This window comes from Geotrypetes seraphini, chromosome 12 (genome assembly GCF_902459505.1).
Source record: "Geotrypetes seraphini chromosome 12, aGeoSer1.1, whole genome shotgun sequence".
Lineage (NCBI taxonomy): Eukaryota > Metazoa > Chordata > Amphibia > Gymnophiona > Dermophiidae > Geotrypetes > Geotrypetes seraphini.
In genome coordinates, this window is record NC_047095.1 from 55,534,422 (window position 1) to 55,560,950 (window position 26,529).

Consider the following 26,529-nt stretch of genomic DNA (forward strand, 5'->3'; position numbering starts at 1 on the left):
CAAGTGTATTATTAAGATAATTGTATGAAAATTTATGACACTTGTTAAATGAAAATCAATAAAAAACTTAAACAGGAAAAAAAAAAAAAAAATGGTTTGCATAAATTTCTAGATGGCAGGCCCATTAACCAGTATTTAACCGGATAGATATAGGTGTTTCCATCTCCGACTTCTGGGCATGAGAAGCTTTCTTATCTGAGATCTAATGGGCCCAAGTGACCTGGACTGGCCGCTGTATGAGAACGGATGCTGGCCTTGATGAATCATTGATTTTTAATAAAGCTTAAAATGTCTTCTATTTTTATGTTCTTCAGGTCTATTGCTCAAAGTCTGATTCATCAGCTACGAGAAAATGTTCTGGCTCTTCCTTAAATCCATAATAGAAATTGTCCTCCTCATCCTCCGCTTTATGAATTTTGTCAAGCTCTAAGAAGCCAGAGACTGGAGCTGAGTCAGAGCCTGTTTGTTGGATGGCGACATCGACGGCGGACAGGTGGCTATCGGCTGGAATGCCTGCGTGCTCCTTGCTTGACCGCAGCCCTTCAGAAGGGGGAGCGTCGATCAGAGCGATATCATCATAGCAAGGGGGTCTACTTGTCTGCCTGCAAAGTCCAGCCGTCTGCGCCCTTCCGTTCTTCAGTGCTCTGTGGGCCACCGGAGACGGGCTACCAGCAACGGACTGGGATTCCTCAGAACTTGACGTATTAGTGTCCTCGAGAAAAGAGGCTAAAGGAGCCCCTACAGGGGGTTTTGGTTGGCTGCAAAAGCAAGAACACATTGAATGGAACACTTGTTCAACTGCACGAGTATCAGAATGCGAGAATGTCTTTTCTTTTCTGGACTAATGTTTACAATACAGTACCTGGGGATGTCGTTGCACAGTCTAGCTCTGGACACAGGTATTGGCTGCTCAGTCGGATGTGCCCTTTTCAGTTACCTGAGCCACACGTCTTACACATGATATAGCCTGATGGCTCAAAGCAGATTAAGGCCCAGATTCTCTAAACTTTAATGCTGTCGCTAAACTGTTTTCCATCAGTTTAGTTGAGCAGCGGATTATCAAAAAGGGATTATCTCTGTCTTTAACGGAGTTTCTAGCAGTCTCCGACACTGACATGCAAATGGGCTCACCCATCCCCGCCCGTCCCCGCCAGGATCCTCTCCATCCCCACCTGTCCCCGTCAGGATCCTCTCCGTCCCCACCCATCCTCGTCAGGATCCTCTCCGTCCCCACCCGTCCCCGCCAGGATCCTCTCTGTCCCCACCCATCCTCACCAGGATCCTCTCCGTCCCCACCCGTCCCCGCCAGGATCCTCTCCGTCCCCACCCGTCCCCATCAGGATTCTCTCCATCCCCACCCGTCCCCGCCAGGATCCTCTCCGTCCCCACCTGTCCCCATCAGGATTCTCTCCATCCCCACCTGTCCCCATCAGGATTCTCTCCATCCCCACCCGTCCCCATCAGGATTCTCTCCATCCCCACCTGTCCCCGTCAGGATCCTCTCTGTTCCCACCCGTCCCCGCCAGGATCCTTTCCGTCCCCACCCATCCTCGTCAGGATACTCTCCGTCCCCACCCGTGCCTGCCAGGATCCTTTCTGTACCCACCCATCCCCACCAGAATCCTCTCCGTCCCCGTCAGGATCCTCTCCGTCCCCACCCATCCTCGTCAGGATCCTCTCCATCCCCACCCGTCCCCGCCAGGATCCTCTCTGTCCCCACCCATCCCCACAAGGAATCACCTCTATCCTTGCCCATCCCCATAAAAAGCAGCAATTACTTCTGACAGGATCATCAATTCCACAGTTTCTTTTGTGTTTGCGCTGCTGTTTTCCTTGTGGAATCTCTTTGGTGGAACCCTTTTTTTTTTGTTTTCTGTTCAGGTAATTAACTTATAAACCCCCTCTTTTACTAAGGCTGACGTGTCCATTATATTATATGGACGAACCCTGCTTCCAAAGCCTTCCATCCCTGTGGGAGTCCCGTGGGCCAGAGGAGGGTCCCCGTGGGAGTCCCATGGATTACAGGGGGATTCCCGTGGGACCCCCGCGGGACCCGCAGGATTCCTGCGATCCCCGTTCCCATGCAGACCTCTAGTCTGAGGCTCTGATTGGCCCAGGTAAAGGCCCCTTTATAGGAGGTAAGGGAAAGTGGGGGTCACTTGGAAGCAGGGGAGAGTGAGCATCTCTCAAGTTTCAAGTTTATTAAAATATTTGATTTGATCGCAAAAGACAAATCCAATGTGATTTACATTTAGTTAAAAATTAGGTTAAAAACAAACAAAACAAGACAATTGTAAGTATTTTAATAAAGCAATATGAGAAAGGGAGTGAAAAAAAACTGAAGGATTAAATACAATTCGTAAACAAATAAAAAGGGATAGGTAATAAAACGAGGTTGGGGAAGGTTACCCACTTAATTTTCGCTTACCAGCACTACTAGTTGATTGTAAAATATTCTAATATAGTAGAATTTAAATGATTCAGTTAAAAGCGCCTTAAAAAGCCAGCTTTTTAGAAGATTTTTAAACTCCTGCTGCAGGGAGGGTCATGGCCGGGATTTTGGTGCAGCAGCAGAGAGTGGGAATCTCGCCTACTGAAGGGGGGGGGGTCACGGCCAGGATTGTAGGGCACCGGGAGATTGTGGCCATCTCTCCCGCTGTTGTTGTGTTTTTGTATTTTACAGCGTTGACAGCGTTTTTTCTGCGCCTGTGCCCATCGCTATCACCAGCAATGGGCACATGCAAATTTAGCAAATCGTCATTGCTCTCCGCCAACCTCATTTGAATGCGTGATTTTTTAAGAATGTCTCGCTTTTTTAGATTCGCTATCAAAACAGCTGCATTAGCAGACCGTCACTTTAAACTAAACTAAACTAAACTAAGCCTTAAGTTTATATACCGCATCATCTCCACGGAAGCGGAGCTCGACACGGTTTACAAAGCTTAAAAATACAAGAAGAGAGGGGAGAGAGAGTTTACAAGAGCATATGAAAAAGGGGGGAAGTAAGCAGGAGATGTTATATATTAGAGAAAAGCCAGGTTTTCAGTTGTTTTCGGAACAGTTGGAGGGAGCCCAGGTTCCGCAGCGGGATAGTGAGATCGTTCCAAAGGCCCGTGATTTTGGAGATTAGGGATCTTCCCAGTTTGCCTGCGTGGGGGATGCCATGTAGAGAGGGGAAGGATAGTTTATGTCTGTGGGCGGATCTGGTGGTAGCAGGCGTTTGGGCGAGGAAGGATAGAGGGATTAGTGGCGGAAGGATGCCATGAATTATCTTGAAAGCCAGACAGGAACATTTGAAGTGAATTCTGGAAAGTACAGGGAGCCAGTGGAGATTGGTAAGTATAAACCCGGGTTTTTGAGAATCCTGGCCAGAATCCCCAAAGAGTAGCAAGATTCTAGAATCCTAGAGAGTAGCAACATTCCATTATCTCAGAGTAAGATTCCGGAACCCTAAATAGTAGCAACATTCTATACAGAATCCCCAAAGAGTAGCAACATTCCATTATCTCAAGAGTAAGATTCCGGAACCCTAAATAGTAGCAACATTCCATACAGAATCCCCAAAGAGTAGCAACATTCCATTATCTCAAGAGTAAGATTCCGGAACCCTAAATAGTAGCAACATTCCATACAGAATCTCCAAACAGTAGCAAGATTCTAGAATCCCAGAGAGTAGCAACATTCCATGCTACTGATCCAGGGCAAGCAGTTAATAGAGCTTACCTACTCTGCTTGAATGTACCTTGCCTTGAGCTTCAAATAGTCTGATGTTGCTACTGTTTGGGTTTTTGCCAGGTACTTGTGACCTGGATTGGCCACCTTGAAGATGGGCTACTGGGCTTGATGAACCATTGGTCTGACCCAGTAAGGCTCTTCTTATGTTCTTATGAAGAGCCTAACTTAGGCAGCAGCTCATGACTCGGGGGTACAACACTCACCCACCTGCTGGTCAAAGTGTCAGTAGTAGGTGCTGGGTTTGCTCTTTGTTCTTCGTCACTTTCCGAGTCCCTGTGTACCTCAACCTTGGCCTGTATTGAGGGCTGGGTCTGTTCTGCTACACACGGTGAATGTAATAAGGGGGGAGCAGATTGAACTCCTGGTGCTTCTCCAGAACCTGTCACCTTCATGTGAATCTGTTCATAGGATGGTAAGCTCTTCTCGTAGATATTGGCTTCTTCAGTGCTGGTGTAATGAGTTTGAGACCTGGATAAAATTGATGAAGTTAAGTACTCCAGTATTTATGCATTAAATATAAATCCCAGATCTGCTGCTCTATCAAGAGATTGTTTCTAACTTTGTTGAACAAGAGCCTTGTTTTCAGCTGGGTCCTAGAGGCTCAGGGAGATTTAGGGCCTCATTTTCAAAGCACTTAGACAAAGAAAGTACCACAGAAATCTATGGCACGTTGTGCGTCTAAGTCAGTGTCCCGCAAACTTGCTGTGATGACATCATGTGCATGGGCGGTTCCTGCCCAGTTAATTCCCACTGATCAGGACCCAACGAAAGATTCAATGGCACCTAACTAGAGAAAGCTTCTGAATATTATGCCTGATTGCCATGGCACTATCTGGTTAGTAGAACGACAGAGAAAAGTCAAGTGAGATGTCTTAATCGACCAATAATGTCTTTATTGACAAAAACAGTCTTGTCAATGGTGTTAGAAAGCTAAGGTCCCAACTAGAGGTCTGCACGGGAAGGCGGATCACGGGGGTCCTGCGGGAATCCCCCCTAACCCACAGGACTCCCATGAGGACCCCCCTCTGGCCAACGGGACTCCCATGGGGATGGAAGGCTTTGGAAGCAGGGTTCGTCCATAGAATATAATGGACACGTCAGCCTTAGCAAAAGAGGGGGTTTATAAGTTAATTACCTGAACAGAAAACAAAAAAAGGGTTCCACCAAAGAGATTCCACAAGGAAAACAGCAGCGCAAACACAAAAGAAACTGTGGAATTGATGATCCTGTCAGAAGTAATTGCTGCTTTTTATGGGGACGGATGGGGATGGAGGTAATTCCTTGCGGGGACGAGTGGGGATGGAGAGGATCCTGGCGGGGTCGGGTGGGGATGGAGAGGATCCTGGCGGGGTCGGGTGGGGATGGAGAGGATCCTGGCAGGGTCGGGTGGGGATGGAGAGGATCCTGGCGGGGTCGGGTGGGGATGGAGAGGATCCTGGCGGGGATGGGTGAGGACGGAGAGGATCTTGGCGGGGACGGGCAGGGATGAGTGGGATTTCTGTCCCCGTGCAACTCTCTAGTCCCAACTAGGATCCAAGTTTTGGCAGTGTGGCCTGCCTTCCTCAGGGGACATACAGACAACAATAACTCAGAGAACGTAAATCTAACAGCTGCAAATCGTTTTAGTGCTCAATGAGTTTGAAGAAGCCAAAACAATTTGCAGCTGTTAGATTTACGTTCTCTGAGTTATTGTTGTCTGTATGTCCCCTGAGGAAGGCAGGTCACACTGCCAAAACTTGGATCCTAGTTGGGACCACCATTGACAAGACTGTTTTTGGCAATAAAGACATTATTGGTTGATTAAGACATCTCACTTGCCTTTGTTCTGATACATTTTGAGGCAAGATCTCGTTTGGCATTTACCATCTGGTTAGTGCCAGGATCAGTGACATAGTTGGAACTCAGTAGGCCCTGGGTGAGAGGACTGTACCTGTGAAGGACCCGGCACTCAGGTGAGCAGGGGGGGAGGTGAAGTGCCCCCAACACACCCTCTGGATCCTGCACCCACCCTGTGCTCACCTGCCTGATGGGTCCTCCATAATCACAATGGCAGATAGCACTAAAGGCTGCCTCTCTGGCAGGTGGGACTTTTCCTCTGCCACGTCCCGTCCACAGGAAGTTGCATCAAAGCATGGGATGTGGCAGAGAAAAGGTCCCGCCAGCCAGAGAGGCAGCCTTGAGTGCTGTCTCTGACCTGGCAAATGGGTAAGTAGCTGAGTGCATGAGGGGAGGTGCAAGACCCCAGCACGCAGAACAGAAGGTTCAGCTGCAAGTAGCCACTACCATTGGGCAGCACTGGGCATTTTGCTGGGCTCACTCGATGATAGATACGCTCCTGACCAGGATGGTCCAGGGCAGAGCATAGGTGGAGCTAGAGCATACCAATATTCAGTTCTGGTACTATCCAAGCAAATAGACCCACATAAAAGGCAGACTTAATTTGCTGAATACCAGATAATTTCTAGCCACTGCCCAAGACCCAAATATTTAATGCTGGTAGCCAGATATGATCTGGCACTGAATATCCAGAATTAGTTCACGGTGGTCAGTATTTAAAAAAGCAAGGCTGCCAACTGAATATTGCCTGGAGGGAGGTCACTTGTGAAATGCAGTTAAACATTTATTGGTAAGCAGTGAATGTATAACTCCACTATCTGCAGATATTCAAAGTCTATATGAATAGTGCTGGTCTGATATATCTAACTATCCAGACATTATCACCTTGATTCTGTAGATGGCGCTATAAAATTGCACGCAATAAGGGGGGAGCATGGTAATTTGCATGCACAATTTAATTACCATATGAGCTAATTTGCGCTGATAATTGGGGGGATAATCAATTATCAGTGCTAATTGTCATTAATTTAACTTTACACGCACAATCGTTAATCATGCGTATATTTTACATGTGGATCTAAAAAGGGGGTGCAGGCCATGGGAAGGTCAAGAGTGGGACATGGGTGTTCCTGGAATTTGCCATAAAACAAGCCCGGAGCATTTCTTTTAGACATTTCAGTACTTCAGCGCCATCTATTGGATTGACACCGTCACCCCTGAGGAAGGCTTTTTTTTTCTGAAGCCGAAACACAGACCGTGTTGGGTCCAGCAGCGAAGGAAATGGACTTTTTATTGTACTGATATTTATATATGTGATATTTTTTAAATATATAATTACATTTAATAAACTTTAGTTGTTCCTGAGGCCGATGTGCACAGTCTCATCCCCACTATTTGCTTTGTTCAGGTTTACCGTACGTGGGATTGTTTTTCTTGTTTTTGGGATCACAAAATCCACACCTGGATTTAGTTGGTGTAAATTCTCGCACCCAAAACTGGACGCAGATCCTGGCACTAGGCACGCTTCTATAAATGGCACCAAACCCCAAATGCTCTTTATATTTATTTATTTAATTTTCTATATCATTCTCCCAAGGGAGCTCCCAAGGGTTTACTTAAATTTATTCAGATACTCAAGCATTTTTCCCTGTCTGTCTCGGCAGGCTCACAATCTATCTAACGTACCTGGGACAATGGGGGGGGGGGGATTAAGTGACATGCCAACAAGGAGCAGCGTGGGTTTGAACCCACGACCCCAGGGTGCTGAGGTTGTAGCTTTAACCACTGCTGATTTTTCAGCACCATATATAGAATTTAGTCCTCTCTGTATAGTGAATGATAGGGGTGGATAGTGGGCAGCACCCAAAAATCCCCCTGTAGCCTCAATACAGATAATTTTTTCCATGCTGAATGAGAGGCCTATACTAAATGGCTAGCAGAAGCAGCAGTCAGCAGCCAATACGAGGGCTACCAGATTTTCCACCACATCTATGCAGTTATATGGGATAGCCAAAAGGAACAGGGATTCAAAGAAGGTTTGGATAAATTCCTGAAGGAAAAGGGGATTGAGGGATACGGATAGAAGTAAGGATAGGATTTTTAGGGCAGGGAACACTTGACAGGTCATGGACCTGATGGGCCGCCGCGGGTGCGGACCGCTGGGCGCGATGGACCTCTGGTCTGATCCCGGTGGAGGCAACTTCTTATGTTCTTATAATCTTTTAAGAACATTAATATCAAGTCACATAAATAAAGCTCAGTTTTGTGCCTACATTCTTTAGAAGACCCTGTTTCATCACGCTGACTTTGGCCAAGACAAGAGGTTTTGTGAGCAACTAGCTTTCTCTAATACAATGCGCCACTATCATTAAAGAGAGCGAGCTCCATCATGTGATGTAGATAGCGTTGCATACTGTTAATATACTGTTCTAATTAAAAGCAAATGAAGACCCGATGAGTTGTAACTTAAAGACCTGGCTCCTTGGAACATACCAGCCCTTCTCAGGAATTCCGTCCTCCGAGGACACAGAATTGATCTGTGACAGGAAGGCCTCTGACTCCGACTCCACAGGAACAAATGTTATCTGCAAAGCAAGGTTAAAAACAATGAGTTAGATGGGATAGCTATAGCAGATGCAGACCTGCCAAGTTACTTGGAACCAGGACAGAGATTTCAGGCCCGTTCAGGACTGATGCATTATGGGACCTGTAGCATTTGTTTAAAAACTTTAAATAGATAGAACTGGCGACCAGAAATGTCTTTCTGCTTTGCCTCCACAGGTACAAACTTAGGGTCCCTTTTTCCAAAGCTGCGGTACTGATTCCTGTGTGACATATGTCACTTAGCTCATTCAATTCCTTTGGGCTTTGTTCTAGTTGCTGTGCTGTGAATTGCTACCGTAAATTTGCAAAAGGAGCCCTTAATGCTCTATGTACAAATCTCCATTAATTCAGGTCATGTGTATGTAAGAAAAATGCTTTTTTTAAATTGCATTTTTGAAATAATACATTTTCCATAATCATCATAAGTAACAAAGATATTCAATATTATCAAAATGAAAATAACAAATAAATGTAAAGTAAATATGGAAAATACTTTTTTTTAATTTCACATTATTTATTACATACATTTTAAATGTGGCAAAGAGGAAAAAAATTCAAATTTTCATCACTGTGGAAAGACAAAAGTAATAAAAAGAGGAAATAAAACCTAAGAAAACTAGGAACGATTGAAAAGTAACGAGATTGGGTTGTTTTTTTTATTCGGAATCAGGTGACTCCACAGGATCTGAACATTTTTCTTTTTCATTTTTCTTTCTTCCCATTCAATATATTTTTTTTTTTTTTTGCAGCATTTCAAAAACGATTCCAAGACATGCAGTAGACTGCTTGGCGCCATCATTTGTAGCACTGCGGCTGTGGCGTTTTCCACTTCATCATCTGAAGAGAACTTTCTGCGCAGTTCCTTACGCTCGCCGCAACATAGAAACATAGAAACATAGAAATTTGACGGCAGAAAAGGGCTATAGCCCATCAAGCCTGCCCACTCTTCTGACCCACCCCATTAAGTCTGAGTACTAATGACCTAGTTCCTTAACTCTACCCTCGTAGGGATCCCACGTGTATGTCCCATTTATTCTTAAAGTCAAGCACGCTGGTGGCCTTGATCACTTGCATTGGAAGCTTGTTCCAGTGATCTACCACCCTTTCTGTGAAGAAATACTTCCTGGTGTCACCATTAAATTTCCCTCCTCTGAGTTTGAGCGGATGCCCCCTTGTGACCGAGGGTCCTTTGGGAAAGAAGATGTCGTCTTCCACCTCGACACGTCCTGTGATGTATTTAAATGTCTCAATCATGTCTCCCCTTTCCCTGCATTCTTCTAGAGTGTAGAGCTGCAATTTGTTTAGTCTTTCTTTGTACGGGAAACCTTTAAGCCCGGAGATCATCCTAGTGGCCATCCGTTGAACCGACTCAACTCTAAGCACGTCTTTATGGTAATGCGGCCTCCAGAATTGCACACAGTATTCCAGATGAGGTCTGACCATGGTTCTGTATAGTGGCATTATGACTTCAGGTTTGCGGCTGATGAAGCTTCTACTGATACATCCCATCATTTGCCTCACCTTGGATGAGGCCTTCTCTACTTGTCTGGCAGCCTTCATGTCTGCACTGATGATTACTCCCAAGTCTCGTTCTTCTGAAGTCCTAGCTAATGTTTCTCTATTTAAGGTGTAAGTTTTGCATGGATTTCTGCTGCCGAGATGCATGACCTTACATTTCTTAGCGTTGAAGCCCAACTGCCATGTCGAGGACCAGTTTTCCAATGTAAGCAGATCCTGCGTCATACTATCCTGCCGATTGCTTTCACTTACTATATTACATATTTTGGCGTCATCAGCGAATAGTGTTACTTTACCCTGAAGCCCTTATGAATATGTTAAAAAGGAATGGACCCAGGACTGAGCCCTGTGGCACTCCGCTGGTCACATCCGATGTCTCAGAAAGGGTGCCGTTGACCACCACCCTCTGAAGTCTACCACTCAGCCAATCATTAACCCATGCAATTAGTGTCTCACCTAACCCCATCGATTTCATCTTGCTTAACAGTCTACGGTGTGGGACGCTGTCAAAAGCTTTACTGAAATCCAAGTACACTATGTCCAGAGATTCTCCCGAGTCTAGCTTCCCTGTTACCCAATCAAAGAAGCTGATAAGATTGGATTGGCATGACCTACCCTTAGTGAATCCATGTTGACTGGGATCCCTTAGATTCCCCTCGTCCAAAATCGTGTCTAATTTTCCTTTAAGTAGTGTTTCCATGAGTTTACACACTATTGATGTGAGACTCACTGGTCTGTAATTCGCAGCCTCTGCTCTGCATCCCTTTTTGTGCAGAGGAACGACGTTGGCTGTTTTCCAGTCCAGGGGGACTCTCCCCTTACTTAGGGAGAGATTGAAGAGCATGGCCAACGGTTCTGCCAGTACATCACACAGCTCTCTGAGCACTCTTGGGTGCAATTTGTCCGGTCCCATGGCTTTGCTCACCTTGAGTCTTAACAGTTCGCTGTAAACCTCAGCTGGCGTGAATTCAAAATTCTTAAATGGGTCTTCCTTGCTTGGCTTTGCTTCCAGTTGTGGCCCGTGCCCGGGTGCCTCGCAGGTATAGACTGAGCAGAAGTAATCATTCAGTAGTCTGGCTTTATCGGAATCTGTTTCCACATAGTTCCCGTCTGGCGTTCTAAGGCGTACTATCCCATTTGTGTTCTTTTTCCTGTCACTAATATACCTGAAGAAGGATTTGTCCCCTTTCTTAATGTTCCTTTCTAGAGTTTCTTCCACTTGAACTTTGGCCTCCCTGACTGCTGTTTTGACCGCTGCAGACCTTGTCCTGTATTCGATGTTAGCTTCTTTTTCCCCGGTTCGTTTGTATGAAAGAAACGCTCTTTTCTTCTCCTTGACGAGGTACGAGACCTTATCAGTGAACCATCGGGGTTTCTTTTTCCTTTGTTGTTTATTTGCCGATTTTATGTAGCGGACAGTTGCCTCGTGAAGGGTCAATTTTAAGGTTGACCACATGGCTTCCACATTATCAGTTGCTTCTTGGGCCTGCAGCGTCTGTTGGACGAAACCTCCCATACGTGCAAAGTCAGTGCCCTGGAAATTGAGTACCCTCGTTTTTGTTTGTGATCTAGGGAAGCCTTTCTTAAGGTTAAACCATACCATGTTATGGTCACTGGTGGCCAACGTTTCTCCCACTGAGACCTCCGAGACGCTTTCCCCGTTCGTAAGTACCAGGTCCAGGATGGCCTGGGCCCTAGTGGGCTCTAGTACCATTTGTTTGAGCCGTACTCCCTTCATGGACGTTAATATCCTCCTGCTACCACAAGTCGTCGCTGAGAGTGTGTTCCAGTCTACATCAGGCATGTTGAAGTCCCCTAGCAGAACAACATCCCCCCGTAAGGTGATATTCTCAATGTCTTCAATTAATTCTGCGTCCTTGTCCTCCGATTGTCTTGGAGGTCTGTATACCACACCAAGATACAGGCATTTTTCTCCGCCTCTGGCCAGGTTTACCCAGATGGATTCCCCAGTGTATTTGACATCTATGATCCTGGTTGTCTTGATGTTCTCTTTGATGTAAAGTGCTACCCCTCCTCCTAGCTTACCCTCTCTGTCTTGGCGAAGCAGGTTGTATCCTGGTATAGTTATATCCCACCCATGAGAGTCTGTGAACCATGTTTCAGATATTGCTACCACGTCTAGGTCTGCATTTACTATTTCTGTTTCCAGCTCTAGAAATTTATTCCCTAGGCTGTATGCGTTAACATACATAGCTCTCCATTTCAAGAGTTTCATTACCGCTCTTTCCGAGTTCAACCCAAAATTCAATCACACACCTCGGCGTTCTCTCGCAGACACGTCTTCCTCATGTGTCATGATAAAATGTACAAAGTTCTTCTTCTTGCTGTGACCCAACAATGAAAGCTACGGCAGTCCAACTGCAGGTTCAGAAAAACTGATGAATGAGCTTCGCAAGAACCGGCATAGCATTGCCATGTCTGCTTCTTGGAAAGAAAAACATAGGCATTCTCATTACTTTTCAATCAGCCTCTCTCTCCATTTTGGGGCTACTACTTTAGCCAACTTTGCCCAGAGAATGTGTGCCTTATGAGATTTAGGATCGGCGAAAAGAAATAAAAATCCCCTGATGCAGCTCATCGTGAAACATGGTACTAAGTTGGAGCGGTAAAAAGAAGACGTAATTGTCTATCTCACAAGCAAAATGTAGAGAGTAACACTCAAAATTCAATAATATATATTACTCGCCAGAGATGGGCTGTGGTCCCACGATAAACATTTAATGCAAAAAAGGCGTAGAAAAAGCCTCAAATTTTCATAAATATTCAGCAGTCACACATCAATAATGATTTAAAGCTGCTTAATTTCATATCATTTTCCTTTAGTGTATTCAGGGATACTAAATATAAGATGAAGGTCAGAAAAAAATACAATAAATATAGAACACAACTGACCTTATTAAGTGAAACCACAGTATGTATAAAATGTCTCAGAGATGTGAAACTCTGAAGGGAAGGCTGAAAAACCTCCCTTAATAAGAGTTTACCTTCCAATCATTGTCACTTCATAAAAAATTCACTCAAAGGCTGTAATAAAAAGTTTGATATTGTGTTGAATGCTTTCTAATATTCAAAAAACAGGTGGTCTTCTCTCTTCTTATCTGAATCATGCAAACGTCACTGCACTTGTAAGATGTAAATTATTTCACTTACATCTTACAAGTGCAGTGACGTTTGCATGATTCAGATAAGAAGAGAGAAGACATTATCTGTTTTTTGAATATTAGAAAGCATTCAACACAATATCAAACTTTTTATTACAGCCTTTGAGTGAATTTTTTTATGAAGTGACAACTCTTATTAAGGGAGGTTTTTCAGCCTTCCCTTCAGAGTTTCACATCTCTGAGACATTTTATACATACTGTGGTTTCACTTAATAAGGTCAGTTGTGTTCTATATTTATTGTATTTTTTTCTGACCTTCATCTTATATTTAGTATCCCTGAATACACTAAAGGAAAATGATATGAAATTAAGCAGCTTTAAATCATTATTGATGTGTAACTGCTGAATATTTATGAAAATTTGAGGCTTTTTCTACGCTTTTTTTGCATTAAATGTTTATCATGGGACCACAGCCCATCTCTGGTGAGTAATATTATTATTAAATATATTTATTGATTTTCAAATCATATAATCAAGAATAAACTTGTACAGAAAGCAAAATTAGTAATTCTACATAAAGCAAGTGAGTAATATATTATTGAGTAACTGTGTATGTCACACGAATGAGCCAAATAGATGTGAAATGATCACTTGAAAGATTAAGATGAAACAAACAAAAAACCCCCATAAAAGCAAGCACAACTTTATTGTGTGAATAAAAATACGTCCCGACAAGGATCCTAGTTTCGGCATATAGGAATGCCTTCCTCAGGGGGCACCTGAGTTGCTACAAGTGAGGAAACAATCGTCCGCAACTATATAACATGAATGTTTCTCTGATTAAAACTCACCACGTTGGTTTGGACACCCTGCTTGCGTCTCATCTTTGGCCTAAAGAAATGGGAACACGTCACCCCCTTCTACCACCAACTTCACTGGCTGCCATTTGAATCCAGAGTCCTTTTTAAATTCGCATGCTTCTGCTACAAATCGGTAAATGGTTCAACACCAAGTTACATCAATCCTCACTTTAACCTCTATAACACAAACAAGAAATCCCGTAGAATTCAGCTGTTTGCCTTCCCGTCGCTAAAACTTTGCCATCTTAAAAGATTCCTAGACAAAACCTCTGCCTTCCAAGCAGCTAAGCTCAACCTATGGCTTGCACAAATGATACTCGAGGCCCCCACTTACCTCGGCTTCAGAAAAGCACTCAAAACCTACCTATTTAGCAAACAAGACCCCTAACGACCCCCCCCCCCCCCGCTTACATTACCACTTCGCCCCCCCCGCTTCCCCCCCCGCTCCTCTTCTCCCCCATAATAGCTTCTTTCTTCCCTATCTTCCACGACCTCCCGTCATCCTCTGTCAAGTTTGGTTTAAAACTTGTTTATATCCGATAAAATGTTGTAAATCTGCGTGCCAACGCAGATACTACTTTAATTGATGTAAACCGCCTAGAGCGCTCCGGGTATGGCAGTATATTAGAATAAAATTATTATTATTATTATTATTTTCTTTTGGTTTTGCTCTCCTCATTAAGGCAAGTTAGCTCTCTTCTCTTCTTTGATACTTACATACTTGGGAGTAACGATTAAGATAAGGCACTCTAAAGTAAACTAAACTTAGGGTTCCTTTTATCAAGCTGCGCTAGCGGGGTTAACGTATGTGACTTTTCATCACGCGCTAACCTCCATGCTGGCCTAAAAACTACCACCTGCTCAACAGGAGGTGGTAGTGGCTAGCATGTCCGGCGGTGTAGCGTACGCTATTGCATGTGATAAACCGCTAGTGCGGCTTGATAAAAAGAGCCCTTAGAGTAAATTTGATCACTTAACCCCTCTGCTCAAGGAATTACATTGGCTTCCAGTGTATCTCAGAATTCAATTTAAGATCCTATTTGGCATTTTTGCCACTTTGATTCCTTTAGACTGGAATGTTCATAGATCTCATCTTGCCAGAAGTTCTCAAAAATTAAAACTTACATTTCCCTCTCTCAGTGGTAAAAACAGAAGCTTTAAGAGATTTAGTTATTCTTTTGCTTTTAGATTAACCGAATGCTTTACCGCTTACATTAAGAAGTTTAGGTTCTTTTGCTTTATTCCGGAAAGTTCTGAAAACCGTTTTGTTTGCTAAACATTTTGGAAATTAACTATTTCAGTCTTGAGAGTTGCGCGGGGACAGAAATCTCACCCATCCCCACCCATCCCCCGTCAGGATCCTCTCCGTCCCCACCCATCCCCGCCAGGATCCTCTCCATCCCCACCCGTCCCCGTCAGGATCCTCTCCGTCCCCCCCCCACGCCCCCACTCACAGCGCTAATGGGAAGGCTTCAAAGCAGCGGCACACATGTCCTTTGTGCAAATGTCGCCACGGGATTGTCGGCGCACCAAAGTCCGGCACGCTTTTGACAGTGTTGGCATTCATTGTTAACATTATGAATTTGTGCATGCATTTTGCTAGGCACTCTTCTATACGAGGGGGTGCTGAAAAGTTCTTAGCCCAGCCAAGAAGAGAATGATGTGGAAATGGTTCAATCAATGATCTGAAACCATGTCAAAACAGAGAATTTTGTCTCTGCAAATTGGCACTTAATGAAATAAGATAACACTCTTTTCAGCTACAGTGCCAGAATAATGCTCAGAATTTAGGAAGTTGGCTGGCTGAGCTGAGAACTTTTCAGCACCCCCTGGTAAAGATTCACATGCACATATTATAGCTTGGAACTTAAAAGGGGTGTGGCCATTGGAAGGGCTTGGCCAGGTTAGGAGGAGTGGCCTAGCCTCAGCACCCTGAGGTTGTGGCTTTGAGCCTAGCACTGCTCCTTGTGACCTTGGGCAAGTCACTTAACCTTCCATTACCCCCCCAGGTATGTTAGGTAGAGTGTGAGCCACCGGAACAGATAGGGGAAAATGCTTGAGTACCTGAATGTAAAAACCGCTTCGACAACCTCCTTTGATAGGCTGTATATAAGTAATAAATAAATTTGGAAACTTAAAAATGTGTACAGTATTACTGAATAATGAGGATCTGCATCTAAATTATATGCCAGGATTTACATCAGATTTCAGTTGATGTAAATCTTCATGCCTGAATTTTGGGGTGGAAATTGGCTGTTAAAAATGGTGTCCAACTCTGTACAGATTTTGTTTGGCTCTTTTTTTTTTTCTTTTTTTTTGGGGGGGGGGGGGGTTTAGTGCTATTGTAGGGTCATGAAATAGTTAACTGTTGTTTAAAATATTGCTCTGGCCTACATAGCTGAAAAGAGTGTATAATCTATTGACTGCATCTGCCTAAAATGTATGTCCCTACCTTACCACATTGTAAGCTGAATAGATAAGAGTTTGAGCCATGATGTACCCTGCCCTTCTGTACATTTAACTGTAAGAGTTAGATAAGTGTCCTGCTAGTGACCTGCTAGTGTGAGCTTAGAACCAATGAGTGTTAAGAAAAGTAACACGTGAAAAGCTTTTTCTAGAATTCAGTTGTATAGCCAGAAAAATGAATAAATATCTCTGTAACTTCCTGGTTTCGGCACTTCTGAGCCAGCTTGGAGCTCAGGGGTCCAGCATGCATGCTGTGAATAAAACTTGTACTTCTTCACGCCTCTGACTTTGTGTGTCCAAGTGACCTTTCATTTGGCTTCCGAACAGGGACTTGAAGGTCTCTTGACCACTGGTTACTCGATTGGTCACTTGTTTCTGGTCCTACGGCTGATATGTCTGCTTAGCCGGCTGCCTTCCTTTTGGGGGGTTGGCAGACCTCAGGACGTTGGACCGCTTCAACTGACTTATCTAGTCTCAGTTTAAAGTACAAGAATCTGTATCTGTATCTGTATCTGTACCTGGAGTGGCCACTATCTGGTAAGTGGGGATTGATCATCCCTATCCTGTCTCTCGTCTCCTGCCTAGTAAGCCACGTGATCTGTCGCTGAAAAGTTGTGGGAAAGGGATTCTAGGAACTGTTATTTTCTGGTTGAGTAACTGAACTGAAATCTGTTGTGTTTTGTGTGTTTGAGAGTGTCTGAGACGTCCTTGAGGACGAAGCGAGTGTGGACCTGTTAGTACTGCGTTTCCCTAGTCCAGAGATGGGCGGGGCCAGGAATTCAGGGAAGTGTTTTTGTCCTCCATTGCACAATGGGGGGATGTTTGTCTACCTGTGGGGATCCCTTGATATGTTAGCTAATTTTAAAAAAGGAATTTGTCTTTGATTATACTTAACAAATCAACCCTTATTTGTCTGTGCCAGTTAGAATGGCCGATATTTGGTGTGGGCTGGCCCCCTCTGGCTCCCTGGAAGAGGACATAACCCGTCAAGTTTTTATGCATTCGTTTGCTGTCGGTTCCTCTTCCAGTCAGCCAATTTTGCATTCCAATGGGAAAACCCTTCCACTGGACAAACCTCCTAAGTAACCTGGACCCGTCTACCCCAGGGCTTTAAAATTAGCCCCTCTCTATTCAGCACTGCCCTTGCTTCAGACCTTGCCAAATTCTTCCCTTCATCTGATTCCCAAGTCCTGCAGTATCCCGGGTTTTTTTTTTATGAGTTCTGTCTGTCCAAATGTATTAGTGAAGTTTAAACTGTCAGTTGTTTAAAGCAGGAGAGGGGAGTACCCCTCCTCCTCCTTTTGTGATAAGGGCCATGAAGTGTTTAGCACTTCAAATGCGGTTTCTCCTGAAACAGATAAGTAGTTTTAGATTTAAAGTTTTTGGTTATGTTATAAAATTTTTATATATATTCAGAAATGCATATAAACGAAAAATATGATTTCTGGAACTTATATTCCATGCTAAAAAGAAGTTCTTTGTCCAAATTTAGTAGTTATTTGTCTAAATTTAAAAGTTCTGAAAAGGACTACATCTGTAATTTGATCTCTTTGATCTTTAAGCAACTCTCTCTCCTTTGTGAAATTCTGTAGGAAGGGGGAGTAAGTCTCTACTGAGACCCATGTTGATTGTAAAAAAAAAAAAAAAAATAAAAATGAACAATGTTTAAACTTGTGAGTACAGTAAAACTTTGGTTTGGGAGCATAATTTGTTCCAGAAGTATGCTTGTATTCCAGGGCACTAGTGTACAAAAATATACATACTTGTATTGCAAGCCCTTGCTCGTTTGGAACAGTCACTGCATTCCTGCAGCGTCATATAGAGAGGAACCATTGGCTCAGTTGTGAAAATGTGATGCTTCTATACTGTATGTACGTGTATTGCAAGACGTTGCTGGTATAGCAAGTTAAAATTTAATCATTGCTTGTCTTATAGAACACTTGCAAACCAAGTTATTTGCAATCCAAAGTTTTACTGTATATTCCAATCTTTGTTTTGTATTTCTGTATATAAAAAATGTAAGTTTAGGTATAACAATGTAATTTTTAGGAATGCTTTTATAAGGAAGTAAATATTTTTGCCAGTCAGCTGATAGTGAAGGGACTGCTGCTTTAGAGAGCGCTTGTGTCAGACTACCCTGCTTAGTGGGTGGATCCAGAACTGCATTTAGCTTAATTTTATAAGTCAGCTCTTTGGGGTAGGAACCTGATATAGAATAGGGATTGAGAACAATTCTTATGTGTTAGTACACATCTTAAGTTCAATTATTTTGTACCTTCTCTAATCTTTTGTAAACCACATAGCTCTTCACGGTTTTGCGGTATATAAACTGTTATTATTATTATTTATCTGAGTCTTTCAGATAGTGGGTCTGCCTTTTAAATTTTCCTGTGGCCATATTTACATTGATTTCAAGTATGCCTTCCTCGTGTCACCTACCTTGGCTTTAAAATCTCCCAGGGTACCAGGTCCCTTCCTACAACCGTGTCCAGGCTGTCTGTAGTCTCCCTGTCCCTGATAACTGCAAGGCTCTGAGCACCTTTCTCAGTATTGCAGGATACTGTCCCATCTGGATCCCTGATTTCTCTACTATTGCTCGTCCTCTGTATGATTCCACCAAAGGCGCTGACTCAGCCCCTTTTGTCTGGACCCAACTTCAGGAGCGGTCTTTTCGCTGCCTCCAAAAACTTCTGACTCAGGCCCCTGCCTTCTGGCCCTTCTGCCCAAGAAGCTGAGCTTTATGCCCTCACTTTTGCCCTGCGCCACTCTGCCTCTCAGTCTTGCAATATATATACTGACTCCAAATATGCTTTCCTTAACTTGCATTCCCATAGGGCCATCTGGAAACATCGAGGTTTCATTATAGCCTCCGGCCGCCTGATCCATCATGCTCCCCTCATTCTTGACCTTCTTGAGGCCGTACAACTACCCTCATGTGTTTCTGTTATGCACTGCCATGCTTACAGACACGTGATGGACCTTGTCTCTCGTGGCAATGCCCTTGCCAACCGCACAGCCCGAGCTGCCAGTCTCTGCCCCCTCTTTCGGCTCCTCTGTATACAATCATTCCTTTTCTGGATTCCCTTACACCCCAGTACGCTTCTCAGGAACAGACTTGGGCATGCATTATTTTGGGCCAGTCTGTCCTGAAAGGGGGGTGGATACAAAATGCACCAATTCAAGTGCCAATCCAGACCCACACACTGATACTTCACACCCTGACTAGATGGGTCAAAGCCTTCCTTACTTGCACTGAACGCGCCAGGGAAGTAACCAAACACCTCCTGAATAATTCCGTGCTTTGGTCTCCCTGTTTTTATAGGCAGTGACAATGGCCCTGCTTTCATTGCCGATGTTGTCCAACAAATTGCTCAGGCCCTCCAAATTGAATAGAAATTATATGCTGCTTACCATCCTGAGAGCTCTGGTCAGGTCGAAAGAATAAACAGAACTCTTAAGACCCTTCTCACAAAATGAATTGAAGAAACTAATCTGTCCTGGCCTGTCCTGCTGCCTTCTGTTCTTTTTCAGATTAGATGCATCCCATCTAAGCCCCATTTGAGCTCATGTCCAGCCGGCCACCACCCATTGTGAACCCAGATCCTGGTTCCTTTGCTACTCTGGGATCAGATATCCTCCAGAGTCAGGTCCAGTCTTTAGCTAAAGCCCTTTAAGAGCTCCACAAATGGGTCCTGGAAAGGGCCCCACTATCGATAGCTACACAAGTCCATGGGTAATTCCCTGGCAATACAGTATGGCTAAAACTTGGAAGTCAGACCCCCTGAAACCTAGGTGGATAGGTCCTTTTACTGTCCTAATTTCTTCTCTTACAGTTGTCAAAGGTGTCCGGACATGAAACTTGGTTCCACTACAACACGGATCTTCAGCTGAAGCTTTCTAAGACCTCAAAAGTTCTGAATATTTACCACTGTACTTAGCAGGTGTTCTGAATATAATTCTTTATAAGTGTTTGAGTTTAATTGACTGCCTGTGGTTCACACTGCCTTTAGCAAGTGTCTTGAGTATAACTGTTTGAAGTTTTCTAAGTTGTGCCTGAAAGAAAAATGAGTTTCCTATGTTAGTATATATATATATATATATATATATATATATATATATATATGATATTTGTGTTGCCCTCACTTATGTTTCTTTCTTTTGTATTTTGTACTTAACAAGTGCAGCCCCTTTGCCTGATGTTTGTTTGCATGAAGGAGTTAAGTACAGAAAGTGTCAAACATCAGAGAGTATTTTCTGTTTCCAACCAACTGGTGATGAAGTTTAAAAGTGGGCGGAAATCTGCATTTATAATGTTGAGGGTCCACTTATCAACTAGGCTCTTATTGTAGACCCCACTCGCCCGGTGTCTTTGTATTGTGATACATGTGTGCTATTTGATGTTTCTCAAGGTCATGGTACTACCCCTAATTCAGTTTTGTGTGGCTCCCTAGATTGACAGCGTTATTATACCAAATGTGCTAAGTATATAGGTCTGTATAACCTGATGCCTTTAAGAACTGCCCCTATGAGGAAACCTTCACTAATGGTGGAGCCTGTCCTTTATGAGAAAGAATACCCCGTCTGCCTCCCTTACTATAGGTCCTAGCTCCGGCCCCTTGTGTACTACAGGCTACTGTAATCCCATGGTTTTCACTATCACTGACCCATATAACTGGAATGCCAATGTCCAAGTCCAGAAGGCCAGAGACTGCATGGCATTGTATATTGATGGTAAAAGGTGAGACCCAGGTACTGATGTATATGTCCGAATTGTATCCCACTCATGTGCTCCTGTCTATCACTCTGTGGTGTTTCCCCAGTTTTATGAAAGTAGATACTGATATCCTGTAATCACTAGAAATCTGTTTATATAGTTTGCTGAAACTATAGGTCAGACTCTTAATGTTAGCAATTATTTTGTATGAGGAGGGACTGGTATGGGAGAACAGTGGCTATGGGAGGCAATGCAGCTGGACATGTTAAACCTGACTTCACAGACCCTCACTTTTACGTCAGGTCCACGACCTTCACGATGGGCCTTGTGAACCTCCATTGTTGCTTCCCACTGTCTTCAGCCCTTCAGACACTGCTTAATGGAACTTCCTATGAATGATGGTCAGCTCCTGATAGTTGATACTGGCTCTGTGATCTGTTTGCCTACTCTTGATTGCCTGCTAACTAGACTGGTACGTGTGCTTCGCATGATCCATCCCAGCTTCTTCCTGTTACCGCTGGCCGATGGTGAACACCTGGGAGCCCCTGTATTCAACACCAGAGGTCGCCAAAAGCGGTCTACTTCCACCAATTCCCTTAAAATAGGTGAATGGGGTGATGACTGGCCTGCAGAACGGATCATTGCTGCTTATGGACCTGCCACATGGACCGAGGATGACATCTGGGGCTATCGGACCCCAATCTATATGCCTAACTGCATTATTTGTCTATAAGCTGTACTTGAACTGATAACCAATGAGACCTCCCGAGCTTTGAGTACCATTGGCAGAGCGAATGCTAAAATGTGCACTGCTATTTATCAGAATCATCTAGCTTTGGACTATTTACTAGCTGCTGTGCCTGTGATAAATTCAACCTCTCCAACTGCTGCCTTGAACTTGAGTAAAGTGATTGAGAACGATGTGGATCGTATCACCAAACTGGCTCATGTTCCTGACCAGACCTGGCGTGACCTTACTGCAGACTGGATCTCTGGTACCTTCAGCTCCTGGTTGCCCTCTGGTTCAGCATTGAAGATCATCTTGCTGGTTGCTGCCCTGTCTTCTCTGCTCCTTTGCTGCCTGCCCTGTGTGGTCCCCATAGCCATAAAGCTGCTCCACTGAACTATGGACTCTGTTGTCAACTGTTCCACTGCTGCATTGGCCCTTGCCCTCTCCCACTTACCTACTGGGAACTCCGACTTTCCTGACCCCTAACTTTATTTTGTCAGGCTTGGCTCCTTAGGTACGCCAGCCTGAAAGGGGGGAATGTAGGGTCATGAAATAGTTAACTGTTGTTTAAAATATTGCTCTGGCCTACATAGCTGAAAAGAGTGTATAATCTATTGACTGCATCTGCCTAAAATGTATGTCCCTACCTTACCACATTGTAAGCTGAATAGATAAGAGTTTGAGCCATGATGTACCCTGCCCTTCTGTACATTTACCTGCAAGAGTTAGATAAGTGTCCTGCTAGTGACCTGCTAGTGTGAGCTTAGAACCAATGAGTGTTAAGAAAAGTAACACGTAAAAAGCTTTTTCTAGAATTCAGTTGTATAGCCAGAAAAATGAATAAATATCTCTGTAACTTCCTGGTTTCGGCACTTCTGAGCCAGCTTGGAGCTCAGGGGTCCAGCATGCATGCTGTGAATAAAACTTGTACTTCTTCACGCCTCTGACTTTGTGTGTCCAAGTGACCTTTCACTATGTATTTACTGAACCTAGTCCATAATGTAATGTATTCATGTAAAGCACAACTCTGCCCACCCAAAACCCAGCCCTAAACACACCACTCACATGGGGGCAGGGGAGGGGAGTATTTTGCAACAGGCATTTTATATACAGAAATGCTTTGATAAAATTGCCCCTATAGTGAATAAATAGTCCCCAGTGAGAATAATGGGCATTAGTTTATGCAAAGTAATCCATACAGCTCTTACAGTGTAAAGCCATCTGGGGCAGGGGATCTACCTGCTATTCCTCAATGTAACTTACATGAAGCCCAAATTTGGAAAGGAGAGTAATACAATCAAATATTTATCTGAACAGATAAGGCAAAGATACACAAAGTGTAAAGAAAAACCAAAATGACCTTTGAAGTCCTATTTTAGACAGGTCTAAGAAGTAGGAATTGAGACATACCAGGGGCCACTGAAAAGTTCTCAGCCCAACCAAGAAGGGAATGATTTGCAGCCATGAAACTTATAAGTTATTCCACACTTTTCTTGATACTTTTCGTTTCAATGAGGTAAATGCATCTAACAAATGGGCACAAGTATAGGGAAACTGAGCCATTGTGACATCACCGATGAGGCTGGCTCTTAGGCACTGGTGGAATAATGACATCACAATAGGAAGGACTGCTGAAAAGTTCTCAGCCCAACCAAGAAGAGAATGATGTAGACCGTGAAACGTACAAGTTATTCCACACTTTTGCTTCAATCAGGTAAATGCATCTAGTACATGGGCACAAGTATTGGGAAACCAAGCCATTGTAACATCATCAATGAGGCTGGCTCAGGCATTGGTGGAATGAGGCATTATGACATCACAATAGGAAAGACTGCTGAAAAGTTCTCACCCCAACCAAGAAGAGAATGATGTAGACCAGGAGGGTCCAAACTGCTGCCCAAGGGCCACATGTGGCCCCATGAAGTATTTTGTGCAGCCCCGGTCGAGGGCGATGCGGTGTTTTCTTCTGCTGCCCCCGGATGTTTACCGTCTTGCCGGCTCCCTCCTTTGTCTTGCTGCAGGGTTTGCGCATTTTGGCGGCCCCAGAAAATTTATTGGGCCCAGGGAAGCCAAAAGGTTGGACACCCCTGCTGTAGACCATGAAACGTACAAGTTATTCCACACTTTTCTTGACGCTTTTTGTTTCATTTCAAAAATGGGGAATAATAGTCTAGGAATCTATCACACATTTGTTCCATCCAAGGCACACCCAGACCCTGCCCTTTGCTAGCTGCTTGCACTTGGGTGATTAGATCGTAAGCTCTACTGATCAGGGACCATCTCTTGAATGTTTTAATGTACAGTGCTGCGTACATCTAAAAGTTCTATAGAAATGATAAGTAGTAGTAGATATGCGCATATCCCGGCTTTCCATAATGGGAACTTAGATATTTATGCAAGATACACGTTTAAGATTCAGTTTATGCAATCTCAAAAATGAATGGGCCTATAAAACAGGGCTAAACAGAGGAAGCCAAATGAATAACAGTTGTAAAGAGAATTTAAGCTAGGTATGGATTATTTTAATACACATTTCTCTTATCTGTTCTTCAGGTAAAGCCATTACTTCCCACATTTTGTCCAGGACAGGGCAACCAGCTTGGACTGTAAGCTCCCAGTTCATCTCTTCCTTTAAATTTTGCATTTGGGCTCAGTACATGAGATGTTAGGACCCACTAGGACACAGCAATCACATGAAGCACAGACTACTGTGGAACTGGAGCACTGGCCGCATTTCTCAGCCCTTGTTTGCTCAGAGCCTGTGCAAGAGCTCAGACTAAATCACAGAACCCATTGCTAGAGAATGACATGGGGGACACATTTTTCCCATCCTGTCCCGTCCCTGCCCCGTTCCTGCAAGCTCCGTCCTCATCTGCACAAGCCTCAAACACTTGAAAATCCTAAGTAGCAACATTCTAGAGCTCAGATTGTGATGTCATAATGCCTCATTCCACCAATGCCTAAGCTCCGTCCTCATCTGCACAAGCCTCAAACACTTGAAAATCCTAAGTAGCAACATTCTAGAGCTCAGACTGTGATGTCATAATGCCTCATTCCACCAATGCCTAAGCTCTGTCCTCATCTGCACAAGCCTCAAACACTTGAAAATCCTAAGTAGCAACATTCTAGAGCTCAGACTGTGATGTCATAATGCCTCATTCCACCAATGCCTAAGCTCTGTCCTCATCTGCACAAGCCTCAAACACTTGAAAATCCTAAGTAGCAACATTCTAGAGCTCAGACTGTGATATCATAATGCCTCATTCCACCAATGCCTAAGCTCTGTCCTCAAACACTTTAAAGTCATAAGTATTCGAAGCTTGTGCGATTAAGACAGAACTTACAGGAATGGGGCAGCGACAGCGACAAAACATGTGGGGATGAGACGGGGAAATTGAGTTTCTTTGGAGATGGGGCCAAATTTGCCCCCGTGTCATTCTCTACCCATCGCCAAAGGAATTAAACAGAAACTCCACCAAATCCACAGCTCTTGGTCATTTGTTTCACACCGCTCTACACCAGAGGTCCACAATCAAATCTGGATTTCTGGATATTTACACTGAATGTCCATGAAACGTAATCGATTTAGTCAACGGATGAATTTGCTTAGTCGGTCCTAAAAAGCAGACTTGTTGGCAGTACTTAAGGACCACCACAGTTTTCTGTCGCTATCCTACTTTGTAAATATTCTCATCCTGCTGTAAAACTTCTGCTGATCCCCGGCACTGAGATCCTCAGATACGTGGCAGGCTATACAAACACAAGAGATTCAGTGCTTTTAGAACCAAGGTTACAGTTCATTGAATCAGTACAGTAGTAATACAAAGTTTTGTTACTCAGGTCTATTCAGGCTACTCCGAGCTCCTGATAACATCACTCAGCCAGGGTGCTAGTCAAGCAAAAGGTATTTATTTATTTATTCAATTTTCTATACTGTTCTCCCAAGGGAACTCAGAACGGTTTACATCAGGGGTGTCCAACCTTTTTGGCTTCCCTGGGACGCATTGGCCGAAAAAAAACATTTCTAGCACCACACAAACGTGTAAACGCTGCCACAAGACAGAGGAGGGAGCCGGCAAGATGGTAAACATCCGGGGGCAGCAGAGGAAAACACTGCATCGCCCTCGACTGGGGCTGCATAAAATACTTCATGGGGGCCACAGGTTGGACACCTCTGGTTTACATGAATTTATTCGGGTCCTCAAGCATTTTCCCCTGTCTGTCCTGGCGGGCTCACAATCTATCTAATGGACCTGGGGCAATGGGGGGATTAAGTGACTTGCCCAGGGTCACAAGGAGCAGCGTGGGTTTGAACCCACAACCTCAGGGTGCTGAGGCTGTAGCTTTTAACCACTGTGCCACACTTTCTCTGGTCCCCCCCCCCCCCACCTCAATCACATCTAGAAATCCAAGCAGCATCAACTTATGAACAAGAGAGTCACAGAATAACTGCATTAGAAAAGAGCCCATGAAGAACTAGTAGGGCTGAGCAGGCGACAGAAGGAGCCAAAGAGATGATAAGGTGTTCCTACCTTTGGGTAGCACTGGCAAATGCTCCAGGTGACCCCCAGCACTATCAGAAACACCCCCATGGTACAGAATGTAATGTACACTTGAGGCTTGTCCACGCTCATAATGAACATCCCGACCATAACCAGGAAGAAACCCAGGACGATGAGCCCATAGCGGAAAGTTTTGTCCTCTGCCATATCGAAAAATGAATTAAAAAAAAAAAAAACAGTGAAAGGAAACGATCAGGAGATGCTGACAGGCAGTGCAGTTCCCCAGTCCAGGCAGACCTGCAGGTGGAGGAAGAGAGAAAGACAGCGCGGTGTGTACCGGTGTCTGTCTCTCCCTAACCCTGTAATCTTCAGCGCTACAGATCAGCATCATACCAGTCCAGCCCAGCGCCGACCCAGCCAGTTTTAATGACCGTGCTATGAA

At 44.2% G+C, this 26,529-nt stretch overlaps 1 protein-coding gene across 1 annotated transcript; it reads right to left on the reverse strand.

Moving 5' to 3' along the window:
• Positions 1–26,478, reverse strand: BSND (barttin CLCNK type accessory subunit beta). The gene is made up of 4 exons (XM_033916698.1): positions 26,118–26,478; positions 8,065–8,156; positions 3,943–4,203; positions 1–758 (listed from the first exon to the last, which is right to left on the reverse strand). The coding sequence occupies exons 1-4, from the start codon at positions 26,292–26,294 to the stop codon at positions 317–319; spliced, it is 972 nt and encodes a 323-aa protein (XP_033772589.1). The 5' UTR covers positions 26,295–26,478; the 3' UTR covers positions 1–316.
• Positions 26,479–26,529: the final 51 nt, after the last annotated feature.